The following is a 25599-nucleotide window of genomic DNA, read 5'->3' as shown; positions in this document are numbered from 1 at the left end:
TTCTTTAGTATTTTCACTCTCGTTGATAGCCGACAATTGTCGAACGTTTAGCTCTCGTCGTCAGTACACAAGCTGCTATTCCCGGCGTCAGTCGCATTTAGATTCATTCGCAATTTGGGAGCCAACGGCATAAAATGCCGCGCTCTTATACGAGTTGATGAACGCGACGGGAACTGTTTATGCGTATAGATCATATTCACATACATATACATAAGTGTTTTGTGCTATTGTTTATCAAATACCTGCGGCAGCTTCAAGCTTCAAGAAGTTTGCAATAATTTATGACATTTGAAAAACAGTTTGCTAAAATAATGAGTCGTAAAGTTAATGGAGTAAGAGGCGTCAACTGCACCTGCCTTCGACTTATAATAGTGATGTGCGTATTTGTCATGTCGGGGGTCAAAGGTGACGCCGTCGAAGTCATCGAACTGGGCAGCAACTGGAGTATATCTAATCAGAATGGCTGTAAGTGTTAAGTACTAATAATTAGAAGGCGATTTGTCGCCAACAGTTGTCTAATCCATCACAAAAATCGATCGTAAATAAAGAGTTCAATTGTCCATTACTGATCATAATCAGTAGTTAATGATTCTTAAGCGAATTGCGCTTATCGCGTCGTAATTTGTCTTTAATTGATAATATTTGCTAACCGAAACTAAAATAATTTGCAGCCTTGACCGTTGCCAAACAGACACTGCCCTCGGGCATTTACAGTGCCTTCTATCCCGGCCAGCTGCTGGAATCCTACAATGATGTGAATCTCCGTTGGTTGGCCTACGACAATTGGACATACACCAATAGTTTTCCGTGTAAGTTGAATTTATTTTAAATATCTGTAAGTCTAAAAATATCTCACACATCTCTGGAGCAGTCGATGTGGATCATTTTAAGCAAGTGCGAAGCTTTACGCTGACCTTCCATGGCATCGACACAATAGCTGAGATTCGATTGAATCATCAGCTGCTGGGACGGACGGACAATATGTTTGTGCGCTACTCGTACGATGTGACCAAAATTCTGCAGGACGAGAATTTGCTGGAGGTGGAGATAACATCACCAGTGTGGTCGGCATTGGCCAAGGCTGAGGTTTTGAGAAATCAAAGCGTCAGTGTGCCACCAGCATGTCCTCCAGCACGTTATCATGGCGAGTGCCATATGAATATGTTGCGAAAGATGCAGGCTAGCTTTGCCTGGGACTGGGGACCGGCAGCTCCATCGATGGGTATCTGGAAGAGCGTACAGCTGGAAATGTACGAGGTGGCTTTGCTGCGGGACGTGGATGTCGATGTTAGTCGGAACGAGACGCACTGGAACATGCACATCACTTGCTACTTGGATGTGGCGGGCAAAGAGAGCTTTTACGCTCAACTGATCTTCTATGCCGTGTGAGTAGACCTTGACTTGTTGCACTTTATTAAGCTCTATTTGATCATTGATTGACTGCAGCGAGCTACTGGAGCAGCCGGTGGTTATAGACACATACAGCACACAGCCCATTAGCTACTTGTCGCCGGTAATTGTGTTCGATCAGGCTGTGCCAATTGTGAGTACCGCCCGCTAATTGTCCGCTTGTGGCAATTGAGCTCATTGCTCAGCAACTGTGTCAAGTGCAACTCCTTGATTCGTAGGCGGATGTCGTACCCTGGTGGCCCAATGGCTATGGCGATCAGAAGCTCTATCCACTGCATTTTACACTAAACGCCTGGCTGGGCAACGATGGACCCAAGGTGCGTTCCAAAACCAAATCACAGAAGTCTATACGCGTCGGCTTTCGTACTCTGGAGCTTATTGAGCGTCCCGCTCCGGATGGACAGGGGAACACTTTTCTATTTCGAGTCAACGGAATTGAGATATTTATGAAGGGCAGCAACTATATACCATCCAATATACTTCCAGAGAATCAGACTTCAAATCAAAGTAAGTACAACTTACAAATTTTATATACATATGTTAAGTAAACTCTTAATATTGAATCAATTATAAAGATCAATCAATCACTCAATTTAATTTTTAATTCATATTGTTTACCCTTTATTGTATCAATATATTAGATATGATCCGGTTTTTCCGGTTTGCTGCACTTGCAAAATATTTATATTTCTTATCTTTGCTACTACTGAATACCTTTTTTTCATAGTAGTTATTAAGTGTGACCAATTGCTCAAAACACGATAATACTGATTTAATACATAAATTAACCGTTTTAAAAGTTACACTTTAAAGATTTGCTCGACTTTCTCGATTTTCTGTTCAATATAAATGTTTCAAGAATATTGATTTAGTTTAGATCATATTATATGATTAGATATGATAGCAATATTTTATTGTTGTCCCAAATATTTAATTTAAATTATTTAAAAAAAACCAGAAAGCTATTGTTTTAAGAAGTCTTTGCAAATTATTTTATGCCAATTATGTTAGAACATCCCATTAATCTATTATATGAATATCTTTTTGCAGTTGCCTATCTCCTGGAATCAGCTAAGGAAGCGCATATGAATATGCTGCGTGTTTGGGGTGGCGGAGTATATGAGTCGGATTACTTTTACGATCTGGCTGATAGACTAGGGATACTCATTTGGCAGGACATGATGTTCGCCTGCGCCATGTACCCAGTGACCCCGGACTTTCTATCCTCAGTCCGCGAGGAAGTGCGACAGAATGCCAAGCGATTGTCTCATCATCCAAGTGTAGCCATTTTTGTGGGCAACAATGAGAACGAAGTTGCGCTGGTACAGGACTGGTATCAGACAATCACCCAGCTGGATCGGTTCAAGGAAGAGTACCGGGAACTTTACCTGGGCAGCATTCTGCACGAGCTGAAGATTGTGTCGCACAGTTCGAGACCTTCACCGTTGGTTTCTTCGCCTTCAAATGGCAAGGCTAGCGAGAAGGATAACTACATATCAGAGAATCCACAGGATAATCACAATGGCGATGGTAATACTAAGAATACCCTTAACAATACTTCGAACTCAGATTCTTTGTTGCTTTTAGTACATTTCTATGATTACATGAAGGACGCTTGGGATCCAGGAATTTATCCACGTCCACGATTTACCAGCGAGTACGGCTTTCAATCCCTGCCGGGCTCAAAGGCTTGGGATCGTGTTTTGAACGAAGACGACAAGCTGTCAGAACTAATTTCCCATCGACAGCATCATCCGCTTGCCATGTTACCCATTACCACCCAGGTGCATCGTCATTTGCCGCTGCCGTTGCCCGAGAACGAGGATTACGAAGAGGCCCTCATCTACTTTAGTCAGATATCCCAGGCCATGGCCACCAAGGTGGAGACAGAACTGTATCGCAGTCTCCGGGATACGAATCATAATACCATGGGTGCTCTCTACTGGCAACTCAACGATGTTTGGGTGGCACCCTCCTGGTCCGGCATTGATGTCTATGGCAACTGGAAGGTAGCTCAGCAATTGCTTAATCCTTTCTCAAAATTGAACTCGTTTTCTATTTAAGCTCTTGCATTACTGGGCACGTGACTTTCTGGCTCCCACTGTAATTGTAGCTCTTTATGATAAGCCCACGGGATCGCTAAATATTTCCTTGATTTGCGATGAGCCAAACATCAACACTGATGATCTAAATGTCGTTGAACACATTCATCTGTGGTCGCAATTGTTGCCTCGAGAGTCTCGCACCTGGGCTTCTACCCTGCGACCCAATGGGGTGCAGTATGACAAGGTGATTCAATTGAAGGATTTGCTCAAAGGCGAGTTCAATGAGCGAAATGCCTACGTGGAGTATCAGCTGCGACGCAAAGAGGAATTAATTTCACGCACCTACTTCTTCCCCAGCAACATTGCAGCTGCTGTGGGCATCACAGATCCGCAGCTGGAGGTGGGTTAACCCAATCTCATATACTTAAACCAATAACTTAAGTCTCTTTCCTATATAGTTTGAGATTACGTCGAAAACCTGCCACCAGACCAACATTGGAACACGGAATAGCGTCAGCTTAACGATCGAAGTAAAACATCCCGCGGTCTTTGTCTATGTGGAACTGCAGCTACCCTATCGCTATAAGCTGTCCGAGAACGGGTATATGCAGACGACGCCCGTACATGTCATCCATGCGGTGGTGGAGACCAGTTCATGTATTCGCCTCTGGCGCAAATCCTACTTTAATATCTGGACGGTCAACGAGTTCATGACGTAAAGTTTTAGTGCAACATTTACATAGGTATAAATAACTTAACAATTAAACAAAACAATAAATATAGTAGATATAGATATAGTATAAGTATGCGTGGAATGGATAGAGTTCAATCTCGTCTATCTGTCGAAGCTGGGCATCTGGACACGGGGCGGCGTGTAACCGTCGGGATATGGCACCAGCTGATTGTTGAGCACCCTCGCATTGCGCCAGGTCTTCACCTTGTCCTCGGCATTGTCGGGCACACGAACTCCCTCGATCAGAGTCACCGCTGGACCGTCGACAACGCTGTGCGTGCTCTGGCCAATGGGATTGCGATGTGGATTGGCCTGAACTGGGCGACGTGTGGGCGTGGCCGAGGGTGTGACAACTCCAGCACTGGCAGTCACCACCACAGAGTGTGGCATGTATGTCACAAATTTCGACTTCTGTGGCAGAGAGTTGTAGTTGTGTTTGGTGATCAGATTCTGGGGCGGACGGGATCTGTTTCCAGCACCATTGCGCGGATAGGCACGTGTATCTCGGTTGAAGTACTCCATCGGCTCGGAGGCAGCATACTGCATGTCACCGGGGTAACCAATTGGATTAGTCTGCGCCTGACGCAGTACACGAGGCTGTGATTCCACGGAGCTAGCGTAGGAGTAGGGTTGCCACTGGCGATCCATGGCAAAGGAGAAGTTGTTGTTGTTGTTGTTGTTGTTCCGTGCTGTTGACTGGCCGGGGAAATAGACTGGCTGCCAGGCAGCTCCTTCCCCCAGCTGTCGTCCACGTCGTGAGCCGATGTCCAATGCCTGCTGCTCCAACACCTTGCTCTGTGCCTTGGCCAACTGCAGCTGTATGAACTTGGCCTGACGTTGCTCTGCCTCTGCCCTGCGTTGGCGATAATCCTGCTGCTGCTGGGCCAGCTCGATTTGCTTCAGCAGCGCCGGCGTATGCTCAAAGCTCAGCTGCCGCCCGGTGCTCTTGGCCTGGATCACTGGTCGCTTCACATCCGAGCTGCGCACAAAGAATGAACCAGCTGCCTCCTCGGCGCGTGCCTTGCGACTGTTTTTGCCCACCAGAATCTCCACATCATCGCCTTGGCTGCCCTTGACACTCACCACACGCACCTTGGACGGATCCAGATTGCGTCCAAAACGCAGTTCAGTTCGCAGCAGTGAAGGCTTTCCAGTGACGCTGCTGATGCTGCCGCTGCCATGCTCATTACTGGCGTCTGCCACGCCCAGGCAGAGAAGCACAAATGAAATTAATGCTAAAACACTCATACGCCCTGTTGCCGCTGTCGTTTTTGATGTCGTTGCCATCTCTTAGAGTTCGTGCGCTGTGAAATTGATGTAAAATTGTACCAAATTAGTGAGAGTTAATTGTGCATAAATCTTAGCATGTATTTATAATTTTTCATTTCATTGTTAACAAACTTCTGCAGTTTTGCTAGGTTAAACCAGCTCTCGTTTTGTTAGCACCTCAGTGGAAAAAGTCATTCTCACTTGCCTCTCCAGTATATAAGAAAGTTGAAGTATTTTTAAATAGTTCAGCTTTTGAATAATAAATATTAGCCATATATTATTAGTTATATATTAGCTAGTTTTGGAAGGGAATAAATATTTTTATTAAAAAAATTAAATAATTATAGTGTTATTTCTCATTCTAATATTTTTATTGAAAAATTTTAAAATATATGTTACTTTGTAACTTTTAAAATAAAAATTTGAAAGCAATAGTTACAGTGCAAGTTTTAACTTATAAAAGTAACGGTCGCTGGACTTCATGATTTATTACAATATATATATTTTAAATGTAAAATTGAAAATTAATTGAAAAGCTTATACATTTGCTTACAACTTTTTTTGCATGAATTGAAAAAACTAATAAAAGTTGCAAATATAAATAATATTACTGCATCCTAATTTTAGACTCATTTGAACTTTAGTTAAATGTTTAAATTACATTCACTAAGATAGGAAAACTTGTTGTAATAAATTAAAAATACAAGTCATAAAATTGTGAAATGTTTGAGTAATGTTAAGTGCTCGTAAGATTTATATACAGATAATTGAATGCGAATCTTCAGCTGCGATTTGTTAGTGTTTTCACGCCGGTTAATTAGCCTCGACGATTCGCATTCGCTTTGTGGCATTCAACACCTCGTTGGATATTTGCTCATCACCATTGCCGGCTGTGCTAGTCTTAATTTAATTATTGACAGTCAGTCAAGCAACCCGTCCGCCTGACTGACTGCATCTTTGGCTGACGCCGGTTTTTGTTGATTTTATTGCATCTGCGTGTCCGTGTCCATGTGCTGGGCTCAGAAAGCGAAACAGCGATTAAAAACTGCAATGCTTAACTTTCGTTTGCCGCTGTTGTTGTTGTTATTGTTGTTAATATTGCTGCTGCTGTGGCATGAGGAAATTGTCGGTTGCCGGCAAACAGCGTTTTCCCAGTCACAGCGACACAGCACGGCGACAATTCCTGACAGTTGCCGCAATAAATTGCATTAGCCACGCCCTTTTTATGGCTGTCAAGCGTTGTGCCGACTTAAAACTACTTATCAAGCATTTTTGTTGACACTGCCACAAAGTCAATGTCTTGTCTGAGACTGTTGATTATTTGTATAAACAAAAACACTAAGAAAGTTAAGAGTGCACTCGAGTGCATGAATTGAAGGCAAGTATTAAAAACTCTATTTATTAGGGTGCGTCGTTCTTTTATTCACAAAAAACTGGAACCCAAATTTGTAATCTTCAATCAATTCTAAGATGTTTCCACCAAAAAACCAAAGTTCTAAAATAAATTTCTAGTCCCCGCTTTTTGAGTTGAATAATTGTGCATTTTTAGTTTTTCAATTGATTATTTGACTCTATGATATTTGAAAGTTCTGGTCCATACAAAAGATTTGAAACCAATCTTATCAGCATCAGACTAAAAACACTAAAGATATGCCAATAATAATATGCTAAAAATTAAAAAAAAATATATTTTTTCAACTCAAAAAGCGGGGACTAGGAATTGATTTTAAAACTATAGTTTCTTGGTAAAAAAAATCTGAAAACTGACCTTGAATTATGAGTTTGGGTTACCATTTTTCAATTTGTTGGGCCCATAAAAATTGAAGCACCCTACTATTCATACTATACAGATAAATATTATTTCCCGTTAAATTAAAATTTTTTTTAATGCCCAGAAAGAATGTTAATCATAAATGTATTATAATTATGCGATATATTAAGAAATTTAATTCAGATTAAAGTTCAAAGATATTCCAAATTAACAAACCTATTTATTTCCACCTACCTATTTCCACCAAAAGTTCTGCTGCACATTATTATAAAAATTGTAAACTGTAACTTCTTATAGGCATTCATTGACATACTTTGAAGTAATCTAATCACAAATTGGATCATAAATAAAAATGTTTGATAGCTTTCATTAATTTGTATGCACTTTTGAAAGCTATAAATTAAAAAGTTATATTATCAACTCTCAATCGATCAACCGAAAGATTATCTCACACTTTACACTCTCAACCTGACAACCGGCTTATTGCATCTGAACCTATACCTGAGATGTAATGATGATGATGCCTACAGGGCGTATAGCCTCACCTGTCAATCGTAATGATGTAAGTGTTGGCACAACGATTGATGGTCAAGTTGAGGTTCGAATTGGAGTTGAAGTTGAAGTTCCATTTATCGCAATTTGTGTGCGATCAATTTAAGTTTTGCCTATTGATTGGCTGCATAATTGGGCTGAATGAACTTGGATATTACGCATACGCCGCGGTGTACGCCGTGTACGCCGTGTAAGCCGTGTACCGCTACCAACGTGCCACTAATGAGTGAAAATTGACTAAACAAAATGAGAAAAACAATTAAGCGAATTGTGGATTGTAAATTGTGAATTGCAATTTCAATAAATGCGCACGGCAAAGTTCACGGCACGACCACGACACGACGACTCGAAGACTCGAAGACTCGACGACTCGACGACTCTGGCAATCTGGGTAACCACCAAACTGAAACTGGGAACTTCGGGGACTTTCACTTTCGACTCAACGCTCAACGGCGACGCGGCTGAGCGCGTCTGCGCTCCCAAATGAACTCGCCTCGCTGCCGCTGTCAGTTGTCAGTTGTTATTGTTATTGTTGTTGCTGTTGTTGTTGTTGTTATGAAATCGTCGCAATCATCGCGCACTGTAACAACAAAAACAAGTTTTACTTTTTGCACAACAACAAAAAGAAGTCAACGCTTGATATTGAGCGCTTGGTCTCTTTTTCTTTTCAGCCTTTCGTGTTGGCCAGCGTTTTTAGGCCGCTGGCCGGTAACAACACCAACATCAACAGCAGCAGCAGCAGCGTCAGCAGCGCAGTCAGCGTTTCACGCGACTTCAATGTCACGGCACAGTCGCAGTTGCAGTCAACGTCGCAGTCAACGTCGCCGTCGTCGTCTTCGTCACCTGGTGTTTAAGTTTTTGAGGCATCAGCGTTGCGTCTTCAAAGCGTCATTTTGTGTGTGTGTGTGTTTTTTTTGTTGCTTTTTTTGGTCACTTTTGTTCAATGAAAATTACATCATTTCAAGTTTGGAGTGAAGCGGGACAGGAAATGCGAGTGAAGCATTCATTTGCGCCGTGTCAAAGTCGGAGTCAGACACAAAGTCTTGGCCAAGATGATACAAAATGCGCTGCTGGATTGTTGTTTGTTGTTAAGTACTTAAATATGTTGCAAGGCAAACTGCAATTATTATTATGTATGCATGTGCAATTTGTTTTAAATCTTAACTGTTATATCTTTTTGGCCAACTAACATGATATTTGAGCTGGCATTTACATAGACGCATTTACTTGACAGCCAGCGCACATATAATGATGGGCTTTCTCATCAAAGGCGTGTCAGTTACCATTAATTGGGTATTACGTTAATAGCATTTGCCAGTCAGTCGCATTGCAGTAATTGAGCATTGTAATTGCGGCCAACTGTGATACCAATCACTGACCTGTTCATTGACTTTAGTTCACTTCACTTCAGTTCAGTTCAATTTACTTGAGATCGGTTCAATTTGTGTCAGCTTCTGACTGACTGGCATAGAGAAAACTCTCACTTTTATGACATAAATGGCTTCTAGGGAGCGGTGCCTTGTCAGCGTGTCAATCAGCAAAGTCAACTTCCAGCTCCGTTTGGCAACGCTGTGCGCATTTTCAATTGATCTGGCATCAAGGGCGTAGGCATGGCAGGCAAAGGGTATGCATTGCCCCCTCCCCCTCAATTAAACTTATGGCTAACACATTTTTAACTTCAGCAACCCACTCAGAGTTGTATCATATCACATCAAATAGCAAACAAAATTTGAAACTCTGAACCTTTTATTGCTTGAACGGTGCTCAAAATGATTTCCAGCTGCGGTACTATTTATAAAAGATACAAGGAATCGTTTGGCATAAATTCATTTCAAATTTAAACAGAGTTTTTAATCATATAAATTTTTTGTAAAAAAAAAATGTTTTTTTTTGTGTTATAACCTTTTTATTCTATTTAAAAGTAAATTAAATGCTATTTCATAGTTTTGACTTTTAAAGTAATGATTGTTGATTTAAAAAAAACTGATTTATATAATTTCTTTATGAATTTATTATTTATTTGATTTTGTTGAAATTTGAAATTATTTTATGGCAGTTGACTTTTGTGACAGAAATACATAGATCCGAAAAATGAAATCTATGACGTTTAAAGAAATACGAAAATTTCAAAACGCTGTTCTTAAAAGCAATTTTTTATTAAAGCTCAAGAGATGTGTAGGCGTGTGTGTTAAACACTCTGAAAAAAAATTTGACTCCCCCCTTTGTCCAAAGCTACCTACGCCCTTGTCTGGCATCAATGAATGCATTAATATTACGTATACGCCCCAGTCTTCAACTTTAGCTTATTCTCTTTATGCATTATGCGTTGTGTGTTGTGTATTGTGTGTTGTGGGCTGCATTTAATGCAACTAAATCAAAGTTGTTGTCCAATGTCATTGGTAGTCTAACCAACAGTTTAGGCCAACAATTCAACGGTCGTTGTTCGCAGCTTATTGTTGTTATCAGCGATTGTTGTAATTTTAATGTGGTTGCTGTCCGTGTTGTTGGTTATTATTGGTATTGTTGTTGTTGCTGCTGTAGTTGTTGTCATGTGCAAAATGCAAATGTATATGTGCGGTTAATGTAATTTTCTGTTGTTGCTTGCCGGGGTTGTATTAATTTCACTTTTACTTTTTATGATTAACAATTCCCACCCAAAAGTGAGAAACTTTACATGATTTTTTTTAATTTTTTTCACTTATAAATATTTGTACTTTTCGTTGTTGCCGCTGCAATGAAATGTGAAATTTCAAAGATCGTAAAGTTTAAAGATGCTGAGGCCCTCTTTCGACTGCTCGTTTCTTAAATTTTAATGCTTTTTTTTTCCGTCTTACTTGTTGTTTTTTATTATTTTGTTTTGCTTTTTTGCCAGCATCTTTAATTACACATGCTGGTTACTCATCACTGTCTGGCACTTTTCGTCTTAAGAGGAGCCTCTACTGTCCAGTGTCCAACGTCCAGCACCTTCCATTCACCGTCTACAGTTTAAGTTTGGGTTTGAATTTTGGGCATGAGTTTTTTTGCGCCCAAGTGTCGCAACTGAAAGTGAAACTCTTTTTACTTTCCGACACATTAAATATCCGTCAAGTCAAAGGTTCGTGGGTTTTATGGATATTGCCTGACACCCAAAACTATCTGACAACTTTTATACTAAGCCCACGCATAAATGCGGCAATTTGTAAGCCACTTTAAAATCCAAAAGGGCACTCAAAGTGTTGCAAACGAAATCAATTGACATGAAACTCAGTTTTTTAGCCAACTTTTAGATTTACTTGTTGTTAACTAATCACACATTATATTAAATCGATAGACAAAATATCATTCGCTTTAACCAAAAGCAACAATAACTCACATTTGAATTTAGACGCTCGAAATGCTATTGCTGATGCTAACTAGTCCAATTTTATAAGCTGGCTGTTCCTTCGGTCCGTTACAAACAACAAGCGGCGTATATTTTGTATTTTTGTATCTTGTTTCTGCAACCGAACAAACGAAATGTGCGACAGATCGCAACGCGAACCGAAATACAACTGAACGCAAATGAAAAACTTTTGCTAGCAAGTAAAAAAGCATCGAGCTGGAAAACAGCGGCAGAAAAAAAAAAGTTAAAATTATTATGCATACATACTTACACACAGACAGACATGTGTGCATTTGTATCTAAGTATGTGTGTTTGGAGGCCGACAGCAGCAACAAATTCAACGGTAACAAAACAACAACACGCACACAGACACCGCTGGCAGCGACGTCGGCAGAGGCAACAGCTGGCCAAAGAGACTGAGAGACTCGAGTTGGAGCTTGGAGCTTGTGTTTGGGACGGGCTAAAACACACACAAATGGCCAAAAGAGCAATGGAAATGTGGAACACAGACGAGGTGCAAGCGGTGCGGGGGCAGAGACTAAACGCCAAGCCAAAGCATGCCAAAAAAAAACAAAAGTAAAATACGCGTCCAAAATGAGCGAACAATTGCGCAATTGCGACAGCAACAACAACAACAATAAGATTGCTAACAACAAGAGCAAATTCAGAGTCGAGATTTTATAGCATTTCTTTTAGTTGTTGGCAATCGCCAGTCCATGATGTTTGTCTCGCATCACCGAATGCAAAAGATTGAGGAGATTTGCTCACTGTGATTTTTATCCGCGACTTATTATCGTGACTAATACGCATTTATAATATCTATCAAATGGGAATAAGATGTCATAATTATAGTTAACATATTTATAAACGCGACGAGTTAATAGTCATATCTGTCCAATCCCAGTGTATTTTCTATCAAAGTACTATTTGCACTATTACTTATTAATTATAATAATTATATATACAGAATATTGTGTACATTCAACGGATCACCAATTTACTAAGTATATTGTAAATAAATTGCATATTATAAGCTTAGTATTTTTTGTTGCCAATTGACAGAAATTTTGGGAAGTAATTAAGAAAGAACATTTATGTATTGATGCAGTTAAGCAAATTATTTCCTTTAAATGCTAGTTAATTTTCTTTAAAAATAATATATTTTTCTTAGAAAGTAGAGCTACTTACGCAAATAGTATTTAAGTTTTTAGAATCACTTTCGAAGCACTTAGATTATGCATTGAACTGATTTAACTAGTATTAAAAAAAAACGATTATAAATTAATCTAATTCAAATTATAATTAAATATGTTATAAGGAATTTAATTGATAACTTTCAAATAATACGCTTAAAACCTAGAATAGATCATGCTTATACACTTTAGACTTAATTTAATAATATTATTAAATATCGTTAAGCATTCGACTAAACCAAACAAATCTCTAGTTAAATACTAAACTAAGCACAGAAATTAACTTTTGCTTTCATACCACCCGACAGTTCAACAGATCATAAATTTTTATTTTTTGCTAGCACCTTTAAAAACTTGACAAGAAAAAAAATATTTGAGTTTAGTGTGAGTTAAGTTAATTTTGTAAAAGTTATCAAATAAGTTGTATGAACTTTCTTTACATGGGAAAATGTTTAATTTAATAGAAAAACTCATATGATGGGAATTTTAACTGCTTATCTCGGATATTACGTATTTGGAGGGATAAATATTTGATAAGAATTGGCCATTAAATCGAACTGTACAACATAATTAATAGCTATCGATGCGGCAAATACGGGTTTCCTTTCGGTTTTACTAATAGGCTAACAGCTGGGTAACTTAACTTGGCCAAGATGAGAAGATGATTAGCTTAGTGAGTTTGACAAATCATCATTTGACAGCCATAGATGCTAAAGAGTCGTCAATGCGTCGCGACAACCCAACCTCCTAACCGCCCAACCGCCTTCCGGCCTACGAATAGCTCTCGTCTTCCGCCCAATTGCCGAGTGTGGCACGGTTCGTCGGCTTCAGATGCATGCCGACTGATAGCGCACAGAAAAATAATTGCCATGTGCCGCGGTGGTTAACGAAAGTGGCCAGAAGTAGGTGTGTTCCAATGAGCTGTGTACCTTGTTTAAGATGCTGAGATACAGATACAAATCCAAGGCAGTCGCGTCACATATAAACACACGCCAGACACTTAGCTTAACTTTTTATTAGCAATTTTCGCAATTTTCATAGCACTTTTTTTTGTTTATGTGTTGGTGCCGCTTTTGAATAATAGCTTTTTTTTTAATTAACAAAAATTTCACTTTTTTGTTAGATTTAATATAATATAGAATGAGCGGCGGATGGATGGATGTACATTACAAAGCACTTAGATAACATTTAATACAAGTACTTATGCATTAGACTATTCGGGCTGAGACAACGGTTGATCTGCTTGCTTCTCTGAAGGATTCATATCCTGCACAATGGAAACGCCTTTCGGGCCCAATTGAAAGCAACTGAATTTATACTCATAGATCTCACTGAAAATTATTTTGAACACTAATGAAGTGCATAGGTGGATATTGTTGTCCATATCCACAACCTCTATGTTTGAGAAACGCAGGCAGGTGAACAACGGAATAGGCAAAAGCAGTGGTGCACAGAAATCCGGCATATTACGTGCCGAAAGGCCGAAACTTGTCAGCAAATGATCATTAGACTCGATGAAAACCGTCACACCAAACACCCTCCAATCGTACTGGATCTTGACACATGTGGTCTGATTTACAACACCCAATCCTAATCCCATACAGCACTTGCAAACATAATCCTCGCAAGAGCACGGCGATCCCATGCTGGGCAACTGAACCATATTGTCATTCACACTTGGCGAATTTGTCTCTCTCGAAGAACGCAAGTGTACAGCTCCAAAGAGTCTTGGGTCCATTTCCTGGCCATTAAAAGGATTAAAGAGCACTATCGGCGGAGCTGTCCTCGAGTAATACTCTGCGTATACGCAATGCAGCATTAAAATTATCATAAGGCAAAGCGGTCCAAGGTGATCCATGTTGTTGACTATTTACTAAGCTGTGCTCCACTTGGCGTATGCTGTTGTCCGTCTGGAGGCTGACTCGATGCAGTGGGATTTTCCGTAGTCCGCGAGTGCGTGTTTTCCCCTACAATTGTTCAAACAGAGTGTGCATTTCGTTATTTGGCCCCATTTCATTACATTTGTTGCGTTCTAGACGCTTCAGGCCCGTCTAGTAAATGGTGTGGAAAATGTTTATTAACTTCAATTAGTGATGCTTTAGACTGTTTTGCATACCATACATAAAACTGGCTTAAAATATGTCAATGCTAGATTCCCGTGAATGATTACTTACTCGTCTAAATAATGAGCAGTTCGAAGCTGTTACCTCTGGCCCGATAAGACGACTATTTTACATTTTAACGATTGTCAGTCAGTCGTTACGTCTGCTGGAAATGCAAATGTAACTAAATTGCACACTTCACACTCTAAAATGTGTCAAAATTACTTGCGATGCGATTTGCGCAAACTTACCTAGGTAAGTAACTACAACAACAACAACAACACCAACCATAACACCAAAAACAACTACAACAACACAGCAAACATCAAAAATATATTGTCATCGGACATCGCAATCCGTAACGGACAATGCTTTCAAAAAGACACTGACAATATTGTGCAGTAAAAGGCTTTTAAAACCATATTTGGTCTTTCTTTCGACAGCAGCAACAATAACAAGTGTAATAGAAAAAAGAGTCTGTATTTTTCCAAAATGATTTGTTGATTTTTATTTCAAAACTTTTGTAAGCTCCCGCGGAAATCGAACTATTTCAGCTGTTTCTTATGTTTGTATATCTTTAATTGACAAACAGCTCGGCAACAGACGACCTTGTATTAGTTCAAAACCTCTATGGTTGGAAAATTTATTATTTTACTTATACATACATTATATGCATTGATAATAAATATGCGGGACAACTCCAAACTGAAGGTCATAGCTATCGTAGGTCAAGTACCTCCCACATAAGAAAACCCACAGTAATTATGCACTCTATTCATAGAAACTTAGTAATAGTTTTATAATTCTTCTCTGTAAGGGTATCAAATCTGTGGCGTGCTAAAGATAAACTGACTTCTTGTTGAATTGAATTATTGATTATCTCTATTTTAATTTTTAATTTATATTTTTTGACAAAAAAGACAATTCGAAAAATAACGTTTTGTTTGTGACCACTATCCAAAGCTGACTGTTATAAAATGACGCGCAATCGATTGTTTTATTGAGTCCCATCTGCTTATCGACCTTTTGGAGCTAAAAATGGTCCTGGCGCGCAATTAAAATAAAGATTTAAATATTTTTAAGAATAGCTAAATTTAAAAAAAGACTATAATTAATAACACAATTTTAATTCGAAATAAGATAAAATGCAGGCGATAGTTTTTATGAATGTAGGGAGTTCGTCACTTTTCGGAGGTAAATTTGGTTAAATATATTTTAGCTTAAAAATCCGAAGCTCGACAAAATTCTTATAAGAAATCTGAGAAAATTATTTACTTTTTTTGCTTTTGAATATGAGAAATGACAAAAAAAAGGAAATTCATTTGATCTTAAATGGGTATAGATATTTTTTTTGGGAACCAAGGCTGCCACACAGATTTTTGGGCCAAGGTTGCCGTACGTTGCAAAACGCTTCTGTTAGAGACACAGCTGCCAAATTAGCTGTTTTATACCTCGGGCTATTTTCAGAGTTGGATTGCTACGAGAAATTTTGAAAATTTGATGCTATATATTGTTTGCTATTTATTATTAGTATATTATTCTTTAAACTATTTTTAAAACTTCACGCAAAAATACCATACCGATGTCAATGAGAATTTTATCGAATTAGAATAATTGATTTTGAATAAATTAATTGATAAAAATAAAGGATGTTTAAAAAGATGTAATTTTTTTTTTAGCTATTTTTTATCACAGCCAGAAACAGCTTTTTCTTGCTCTACGAAACTGGCAACACTGGTCAGGGGTCCACAGAACAGAACCAACGCAGCAAATTTTGTTGTGTCCCCACTGCGAAAATGTTTAAGCTCGGTTAAATTATACATAAACAGTACAATTAGTACGCGATTCTTGAAATAAAATTATTCGACACAACATACACCATCGTTAGTCATAATAATTATGGGCGATTTCTTCAAGTCGCTTAACTTTAACTATTTTAACAACACCACATCCAGCAACGTTGGTGATGATGTTCTTAACGGGAGTGGTGGTGGCGGAGGAGGAGGTGTCAGTGGTTCCACAGTCAATAGTGGCAGTTTGGACAATGATTACGTTGGCCAATTCGTTGAAATTGGTGGACAAAAGCTGCGAGCAAACTGTGTGATAGCAGAAGGTATAAAATATAAACAAAATACATGAATATTGCCTCATCCTTACAAGTGCATAAAAATCAATAGGAAGTGCAGACAAAAACATGGCTGTCATCTGTGCAACAAATAGCAGGTGCATTGCATAAATACAAAAAAAAAGAAGTGTGAGATATGTGTTGCATCTAAAAAGCAGAAGATGGTGACGGTGACACCTCACCGTCATTTACGGTCTCTTTGTTTACGCTTTCTGATTTTCGCATTGAAGCAGAAGCAGAAAAAGGGGAAAACTTGTTGCTTTGTTAATAAGTGTGAGAGATGCTCGCTAACAGTCATGTTCACTTTGCATTTGTATTGGTGTTAAAGTTCAGACGTTCTTTTTCCATTCTCTTTGACCCATGAGTCATCATGCTTTTGCACTGAAACACAGATACACACACACATACAGATACTACTACTCAGAATTTCCAAGTTGAATATTGTCTTACATAAATGCATACATATTTGATTCCATATACTATACACATAATTATACAAATGAGCTTCAGTCATTACTAAAACTGAAATGAACGCCCCCGCTTATCAGTGCTTGTTATCATTCATTCTACCCTTGCCTTACAGGCGGCTATGCGTTTGTGTACGTTGCACAAGATGTAAAAACTGGCACAGAATACGCCCTCAAGCGCTTGATCGGTGCCGATCAGCAGGCCTGCCAGGCCATCAACAACGAGATTATGGTCCACAGACAACTATCGGGTCATGGCAACATTGTCACATTCGTTGGCTCCAACTGCATTGCTCCGACTGCACAACAGGGTGCACAATTTTTGCTGCTGACGGAACTGTGCAGGGGTAAGTCATGGAATGCTGTTATCTGCTCCACATTAAACTCTACTTATCTCATATTTGTTGGTTTATAGGCGGCTCGCTGATAGACTGTTTTCGAATGGACAATTCACCGCTCGATCCGCCCGTCATCCTGCGCATCTTCTACCAAATGGCACGCGCCGTTGCCCACATGCACACACAAACGCCTCCCATAGCACATCGTGACATCAAGGTAGTTAATCAACTGGTAGTTCAAATGGAGCAATAAATTTAATATCATGTCATCCTCAGATTGAAAACTTTCTCATTGGCAATGACAAGCAAATCAAACTCTGTGACTTTGGTTCAGCCAGCAAGGAGCTGCTTTCACCCACGTTTGAGTGGAGCGCCCAACAGCGTAACATGCTCGAGGATCAGCTAAATACAGTGACCACGCCCATGTATCGCGCTCCTGAAATGCTGGACACTTGGTCCAACTATCCGATTGGTCCCAAGGCTGATGTTTGGGCATTGGGATGCATTTTGTATTTCCTTTGCTATCAAAAGCACCCCTATGAGGATGGCGGCAAGCTGCGTATCATCAATGCCAATTATATTCTGCCGCCAGAGCAGCGTTATCATTGCTTCCGTGAAATTATCAAAGGCTGTTTTAAAGTGAATCCAGCGGAACGTTTCGACATCTCCATGGTGCTGGAGCGATTGGCAGCGATTGCAGAGACACACAACTGGTCTCTCAAGGGCCCTTTGGATTTGCGCGGCATACCCATTGGAACTTCGCCGTCTGAGAGCCCATCGAGATGTACGCCAGAAACGAGCCGATCCGAGTTCTATACCGAGCATGCAGCTGCCACGCCCACGCCATCAACTAGTACGCCTCAAACCAGTGCCAGTGCTGCTCCCAGCCACGGCAATGCCAGCTTGTTATCCTCGCTGCGTGGCGGTGCCGGGACACTGTTCAAGAACCTGAAGGACACCTCGACCAAGGTAATGCAAACTATGCAGCAATCAATCGCACGCAACGACTTGGACATAAGTCACATCACATCGCGCATTCTGGTTATGCCCTGTCCCTCGGATGGCTTTGAGTCCACCTACAAAACGAACAATATTGAGGATGTGCGTCTGTCCCTGGAGAGTCGCTTTGCACCGCAAAAGATAAGCATTTATAATTTTGGAGCACGTACTGTGCCACGTCTGCCGCCGCCAGTGCGCACCGTGGAAGCGGGTTCCGTATACGGTTGCCCACAGGCCCATGCACCCAATCTGCAGGTGAATGTGATGGTTAACAAATGCTTTAATATCTCCTATAACCGATTTCCTAATGCAGGGACTTTTTACTGTGTCAGCGGATATGTACAACTTCCTTAATGCGGATCCCAAATCCGTGGTCATTGTGCAAACAGGCGACTCCGGTGGTTGCACAGCAGCCACTGTAATTTGCGCCCTTCTTATGTACTCGGGATTGCTGCATGAGCCGGAAGATGCGGTCCAGGTGTTTGCTGTCAAACGTCACACAATCAACCTGCGCCCCTCGGAGTTTCGTTATCTCTATTACTTTGGGGACATTCTGCGTCCGATTCCATTGCTGCCGCATTACAAGAATTTCAATCTGGTTTCGCTCAGTTGCCAGCCTGTGCCTCGCATGACCAAGGCTCGCGATGGCTGTCGCATTTACATGGAAGTCTTCTGCAATGAGAAGCTTATGCTCAGCACACTACAGGACTACGAGAAAATGCGGTGCGTTGTTGTGATATTCAAGATATTCATTATATCTTAATATTCATATTCTCAAAATCTCTTTTTCAGACTGCACTTAGCGGGTCCTGGCAAAATCGTGTTGCCCATTAATTTAACCGTCTGCGGCGATCTGACTGTTGTATTGTACCATGCGCGCAATGCACTGAAAGGCATGGTGCGTCCACAGGGCCTCAAGATTTGTCAGTTCCAAATCAACACTGGTTTTGTGCCAGAACCTGAAACACTAATTACCTTTAACGCTCACGATCTTGATGATCTGCCCGATCCAGAGCAGGTTCATCCCAACTTCTGCGTGTCGTTATCGTTGAGCGTTACTGAAACAGAGACTCCACCCAGCCATAAGCCACCATGGCTACCTGCCAAGGCAAAGCGCGCTGCTCAAAATTTGTTCAGCTCCGATTTGGAGTATGTGGAGATGCTCGATAATTTCGGTAAGAGCACATTTGTATTATATTTCATTGTTGACTGTTCACAATACCAATTGTTATGTTGATTTTGTAGTAACCAAACCCAATACACGTTCCTCACCGCCGCCGTCTGTTAGAAAGCCGGAACGTTCTGGTTCACCGCTGGTTTTACCTGATGTTACTGAAATTGCTCATGATGCCCCAGTTGCAATGCCCGAGCCTTCGCCACCCATCGATTTGCTCAATTTAAATCAACAGCCGAGTGCAGGCGCCGCTTCTGCCGCCGCTGATCCTATGGCAAGCGCCATGCCCAGTTCGGACGCCAGCTTTGATCTGTTGGGCGCCTTTGGGGATGATGATTCTACGGGCATTGGATCTGCACCAATTCCAGACGTGTTGCCCCCGCCACAGGCTGCACAACAGCCCAAAATCAATACCGATCTCTTTGACATATTTGGCTCAATTGATCAGAACAGCGGCATCGGCACTCCAAATCTTAAGCCGACCACCAGCACAAACCTGCCGCCCTTCATGGGGTCTGTGCCAACCTTTGTTACACCACCAGCTCACACCACCAGAAAGGAACCATCGCCAACTCAACCACAAAAGCCATTAGATCCGTTTGCTGACATTGCCAACCTGGCTTCGGATCTAAACATTAACTTCAATCGCAACACGCTTGGAGCCAAATCGGCGAGCACAACTCCCGTAGGGCACAGTCCGCAGCCGACGCAGTTTTCCAGCCCCACGCACAAATCAGTGCCAAGTCCATCCCAACCACAGGCACAGCCCAAACCGCAAACACAGCAGCAGCCACAGCCACAGCCGTCGTTTGCCAAGACACCAACACAGCCACAACCGCAGGCTGCTCAATCACGTCCGGACTACAGCCGCACCCATTTCGACACGCCCAAGTCAGGACAGCAGTCGGCTGCTGGAGGTACCAAGAGCTCAGATATATTTGCGGATATTCTTGGACAGCAGGGATACTCCTTTGGCAGTAAAATGCAACACGGGCCCCGTTCCATCAATGAAATGCGCAAGGAGGAGCTGGTCAAGGACATGGATCCCAAGAAACTGCTCATTATGGAATGGGTAAGAACTAATAACCTAAACCAAAACTGATTAATTACCGAATGACAATCATCTCTTAAATCTGGCAGACGGATGGCAAGAAGAACAACATACGAGCCCTGCTTTCCTCCATGCATACGGTGCTCTGGGAGAATGCCAAATGGCAGAAATGTGAAATGTCAACCATGGTTACCCCGGCTGAGGTTAAGAAGGCCTATCGACGTGCCTGCCTGGCCGTTCATCCGGATAAGGTCTGTCTTTAAGGTGTTTGAAATTAAATGATTTTCCGTATTCTAATTGATTCAATCTTTTACAGCATAATGGAACAGAACATGAGGAAATCGCCAAGCTTATATTTATGGAACTAAATAACGCGTGGACGGATTTCGAGAACGATGCCACGCAGCAAAATATGTTCAATGCTTAAAGCTATAACTATGTATATACCTATTATATATATAGAGATATATATACATATATATTGTAACTTTCCTTCTATTAGCTGAAACTAGTGTAAATCCATATAAGAGTGTAAGCTTTAATTTGTAAAGTGAAAGTATTTGTGTATGCCGCATAAGGCGTACACATTTTAGTTAGCGCAAAATGAACCCGAGTTGAAATTCTAAAATATTTATGGACAATTTACTTAATTTTTGTAATTAAAACCCAGCCGCCCACATTCCCATAAATGCACAAAAACATCACTGTTTTCGGAGCATGAAAATAAGAGAAGTGAATAAAACGGGTATTCAAACTATTCATTAAGAGTATCCAAACTGAAAACTGTCGACAATATTTAAAAATTCTTTGGAAAACCATATTCAATCTATTTCAAGTGTGCTCTATGCTTTGTTTATAAAACTGTTTGTTATTATTCAATAGAAAACAGACAGATCAATTAAAATCGGCGTTAGATACAAATATGACCTGGTCCCAACCCAATATGTGATTATGATACACGCCTATGCATAAAATGGAAACTTCATAAGTTTATCTAAATAAAATATATATATATATATGAGTACACATAATCTAGAAATATTTGTAAAAGAGGATGTATGAAGTATAGTTTCAAGATGTGTGTGGTAGACCAATCCATAAAAACGCTTCATTTACTATTACTTTAAAATTCCTTTAATTTCAGCATTTAAAATCGATCCACACATACTCAGATAAATGTAATAAATTCTCTATGCGTTTCCCTGCCAAGTGGAAACTGTTAGTAAATCAATTATTTATTTATTCGGGTTGACATTGTGATCCTTTGACGATTCTGCCAGCCACAAAAACGGATTTAATGTTGCGATCATCGCCAGTGTAGATGAATTTCTCTAGAAGCTCATCCACTGTTAGCGAACGATGAGGTTTCTCCAAAACGCTCACATCCACCAGCAGGGCATCAAATTCTTTGCCCACGGCAAAGTTGCCCGTAACGTGATCCAGGGACAATGCCTTGGCACCACCCAGAGTAGCCAGATAGAAAGCCTGCTTGTAGGACAACTGCTGATAGTTCTCTTGCGGACTCTTGGCTGGTCCCGTGCCACGAATATCCTGACTATTGAATACCTCAATATGCTTGGATACATCTAAGGCGCGTGCCAAGGCATGCAATATAGAGACAGAATTGCCACCAGCAACATCTGTTCCTAGGCCGACATTTACTCCAGCCTTCATTAAACGCTGGACATCGCAAAGACCCGAGTTCAGATTTGTATTGGAAGCAGGACAATGAATAATGGATGTGCCACGCTCCCTAAGCAGAGCAATCTCATCATCCTCCAGATGTACGCCATGTGCCATAACAGTCTATCAAAAAGAGAGGAATAAGACTTATTGATGACTTTGAATGAGTAATTAATAAAGGAATCCAACCTTTTTGGTGAGTAGTCCCGCTTCGTCATAGGCCCCGGCATAACTAGTCTTGAATATGTCATTCACCACCTGAATCTCTTGCAGATTCTCGCTGATGTGGCTCTGAACATGAAGATCATACTTTTTGGCAATATCCCCCAGCTGCTTCAGTAGTTCCTTGCTGCAACTCAGCGCAAATCGTGGCGTTATTGTGGGCAGCACCAGGGGACTCTTAAGCTTCTGCAGTTCCGCAACAAAAATCTCGGTTCCCTTTACTGCCTCCTCCGTCGTTTCACTGTGAAGAAATTGATTTTTTTAATTGATAAAATGTTTTTCATGCTCCACACTTACACATAGTAATCGGGACTGTTGCAATTGGAGCAGACTTTGCCAATCAGAGCGCGCTGACCTTGACGCATGGCTTCCCGGGCCAAGATCAGTGTGGATGCCAAGTCATTGGTGGCGAAATAGGAGGCCAAAGTGGTGCCGCATCGAAGTGTTGCTTCCTAAAGAGCATTGAGTAGATCGGAGAGCACATTATCGGTAATTTGTTTGTGTGTGTGCGTGTAAGTAATGTGATAGCATATAACTGATAAGGTAAACTAACAATAAATCTAGTTCATCAAGTATATTTACCACGACACCCCTGTAGATCCGCAGAGCGAACTCTTGGTCCACATATTTGGCCTCAGTTGGAAATGTATACGTATTGAGCCAATCAAGCAGTGGAACACTCATTCCCAAGCCAATCTGGGCGTATTGTGGAGCATGAATGTGTCCATCACAGAAACCCGGGCACAGAAACTGGAATTCCGAGAGGCGCACTTCTTTCAATGACTTGGGATCGAAGCTCTGGGTAGACAACCAGTTCTCATAATCATTGCCCACGCCAATTATCTAAAATAGATTCAACACTTGGTTAACAATCATAGAGAAGATCAGTGTCGATTCCTACCTTTCCATCCTGAACAGCAACAAAGCCATGCTCAAAGGATTCAAATTCATTGAAAGATTTGGTATGCACAATTGTTCCACGGTATACGGTAGGCATGATTGCTTATCAACGTGCTTTCAGTCCCACGACGATCCAAAACGAAATGATGAAGCACTTGTTAAACAAGTATTTAAATTGATTACAGAAAGCTTCAACATTTCAAGTGATTGGAAAAATGCTGTCGTTGTGAATGGCAAACTACTGATTGTCGGCGGTTGAATTAATTTTAATTGAATTTAATTTCATATGTATGTTTTTGTCAGCAAAGTTAATTTATATTTTCAACTATAACAACAACAACACAATTAATACACTTTCAGCACCTATGTATTTAAAAAACGATGAATAATAAATCATTTAGAGATCTTGTTAAATCTTCTTAAAATTGTCGCAGCTCCAAAGAAAATGCGCGCCAATTTTGATTTTAGAAAACAAACGTTTGTAGCAACTGAAATTTGTGTAGCCCTGGAATGCAAGTGGAAGCCGCATAGAACGATTACCGTTGAATCTGAGTTTTCGATTCTCTCTTCATGTGCTTCTGTCTTGACTCCTTTTGAGTCTCTTTAGTTAAAGTTTCCTTGTCTCCCTGTGTGCACGTGATTTACTGTGTTATTATATTCAATATGAAATTATTTAATAAATACAGCTCGGAAGATGAAGGCAGCGATGCAGAAATGTCTACAAAGCCTGCGGTGAATTCGGAAGAATCTGAGCATTCTGCCGATGAGGGTGAGGAAGAGGTGGAAGAGGAGGAGGAGGTAGAGGAGGAAGAAAAAGCGGAGCCGGTGGAAATGGACACCGACAATTCGGAAACGGCAGACGAGGAGGAAATTCCAGCGGGATCTGGACATCCATATCCGACACCGCCACCAGATGCGATTGCCAATATGTCGTTGGGAAATGGAGTTAAAAAGATCCACATTGAAAATGTAAAGGCGAAGAAGGAAAAACAACCAAAAACAAAAATGGCGTCGACAAAAAAAGTGATGGCAACTGAGCAAGTCAAAGCAATAAAGAAGAGCACAATTTCCATAGCTATGTCTGCCATTGAAGCGTTGTCCGATCGCTCCGGCTCCTCAGTACAAGCTATAGTTAAATACATTAAATCTACCGATTACGAAGTGACCGATGAACGACGCTTTTCCAAGCTCGTGCTTAAAGCTCTCAAGGCGGCTGTGATCAAGGGCGACCTTACACAGGTGAAGCGTTCCTTTAAGCTTTCGGAGGCTGCGAAGAACAAGTCGAAGGCATTAGAAAAAATGAAGGCGAAAATGGAAAAGAAGCGTGAAAAAGAAGTGGAAAAAGAGAAACTAAAGAAGGCAGCGATAAAGCCAAAGGCAACAGCAAAGGTGAAGACTGTGAAGACAAAGCCGTCGGAGCGAAAAACTAAGGTTTGTAGCTAATCGATTCTTTCCAATCGAATTCTGATCATGAATCCTTTACAGCCCAGCAAAAAGGCCACAAAAGGCGATCCAAAGCTGGCTACAGTCGCGGGAAATGCCAAGGCGACAGCAGCTGCCGAAGCTCAGGCTGCACTCGATGAGCCTCAAGAGTCCCCGCAAAGCGCGAAGCCAAAGAAACCGACCAAAGATCCAGTAAAAAAGGCAACCAATTCTAAGGCAAAGCCGGCTCGCAAATCGATTGGCACGCTGACACAGCCTAAAGGCAAGCAGAAGGTGGCAGCCAAATCGATTAAAAAGCTGGTCGCAGCAAAAAGCATCGATCAATTTAATGATGAAACCGAAACTGCTGAATACACAGATATGGAGGCAGCCGATTCGTCAACACCGCTGGCTTCTGGCAAACAGAAACGCAAGGGACGGGCAGTAAAGTAACTCAACTAATTTATTTTTTACATGTTTTATTTTCAATTATTTTATGTTATTTTAATGTATTATTTCATTCTAAATGTATTCTGTTAAATGTAATTCATATTTTAAAGTCCCAATATCATTATATTCAAAAATAAAGAAAATTACTTTAAAGCTTAAAGACTTTTATGGAGTAAAGTAGAGCTTTTATTCTACACAAATTCAAGCACAAAGTATGTGAGATTCCAGCGTGCAATTTCGCACGTCGTCTTAAACCGAAGAAGTTTTCAAAATTCTAGCTTCAAAATTAAAAAAAAAACCAAAAAGATCAATTTTAAAAAAGACCCTGAAA

General features: G+C 40.7%; 6 protein-coding genes across 8 annotated transcripts; 3 read left to right on the top strand and 3 right to left on the bottom strand.

Moving 5' to 3' along the window:
* The first annotated feature begins 72 nt into the window (after positions 1-72).
* LOC117790090 (beta-mannosidase) lies at positions 73-4258 on the top strand. Its single transcript, XM_034629367.1, has 9 exons — positions 73-465; positions 672-809; positions 872-1385; positions 1447-1543; positions 1629-1917; positions 2461-2940; positions 2998-3419; positions 3475-3855; positions 3914-4258. The coding sequence occupies exons 1-9, from the start codon at positions 282-284 to the stop codon at positions 4172-4174; spliced, it is 2766 nt and encodes a 921-aa protein (XP_034485258.1). The 5' UTR covers positions 73-281; the 3' UTR covers positions 4175-4258.
* On the bottom strand, positions 4163-11305 carry LOC117790096. Of its 2 annotated transcripts, none has more exons than XM_034629374.1 (2): positions 11133-11305; positions 4163-5492 (listed from the first exon to the last, which is right to left on the bottom strand). In XM_034629374.1, exon 2 carries the CDS (start codon positions 5473-5475, stop codon positions 4291-4293), a length of 1185 nt encoding a protein of 394 aa, XP_034485265.1. In that variant the 5' UTR covers positions 5476-5492; positions 11133-11305; the 3' UTR covers positions 4163-4290. The 2 variants fall into 2 exon arrangements, with proteins under 2 accessions (XP_034485265.1, XP_034485266.1); XM_034629375.1 differs by lacking the exon at positions 11133-11305 and adding an exon at positions 7774-7955.
* On the top strand, positions 8674-25428 carry LOC117790097 (histone H1C). Of its 2 annotated transcripts, XM_034629378.1 has the most exons (3): positions 8674-8683; positions 24083-24827; positions 24882-25428. In XM_034629378.1, the coding sequence occupies exons 2-3, from the start codon at positions 24111-24113 to the stop codon at positions 25269-25271; spliced, it is 1107 nt and encodes a 368-aa protein (XP_034485269.1). In that variant the 5' UTR covers positions 8674-8683; positions 24083-24110; the 3' UTR covers positions 25272-25428. The 2 variants fall into 2 exon arrangements, with proteins under 2 accessions (XP_034485269.1, XP_034485267.1); XM_034629376.1 differs by lacking the exon at positions 8674-8683 and having other exon boundaries at positions 23960-24827.
* On the bottom strand, positions 13442-14317 carry LOC117790098. The gene has a single exon (XM_034629379.1). It carries the CDS (start codon positions 14191-14193, stop codon positions 13549-13551), a length of 645 nt encoding a protein of 214 aa, XP_034485270.1. The 5' UTR covers positions 14194-14317; the 3' UTR covers positions 13442-13548.
* On the top strand, positions 16177-21814 carry LOC117790089 (cyclin-G-associated kinase). Its single transcript, XM_034629366.1, has 9 exons — positions 16177-16550; positions 17146-17376; positions 17445-17584; positions 17644-18621; positions 18680-19089; positions 19159-19541; positions 19612-20612; positions 20681-20842; positions 20908-21814. The coding sequence occupies exons 1-9, from the start codon at positions 16337-16339 to the stop codon at positions 21016-21018; spliced, it is 3630 nt and encodes a 1209-aa protein (XP_034485257.1). The 5' UTR covers positions 16177-16336; the 3' UTR covers positions 21019-21814.
* On the bottom strand, positions 21703-23557 carry LOC117790094 (guanine deaminase). Its single transcript, XM_034629373.1, has 5 exons — positions 23398-23557; positions 23079-23339; positions 22794-22948; positions 22464-22737; positions 21703-22397 (listed from the first exon to the last, which is right to left on the bottom strand). The coding sequence occupies exons 1-5, from the start codon at positions 23491-23493 to the stop codon at positions 21831-21833; spliced, it is 1353 nt and encodes a 450-aa protein (XP_034485264.1). The 5' UTR covers positions 23494-23557; the 3' UTR covers positions 21703-21830.
* Positions 25429-25599: the final 171 nt, after the last annotated feature.

Source organism: Drosophila innubila (assembly GCF_004354385.1).
Source record: "Drosophila innubila isolate TH190305 chromosome 3R unlocalized genomic scaffold, UK_Dinn_1.0 2_E_3R, whole genome shotgun sequence".
Taxonomy (NCBI): domain Eukaryota; kingdom Metazoa; phylum Arthropoda; class Insecta; order Diptera; family Drosophilidae; genus Drosophila; species Drosophila innubila.
This window is presented reverse-complemented; position numbering and strand designations above follow the sequence as displayed.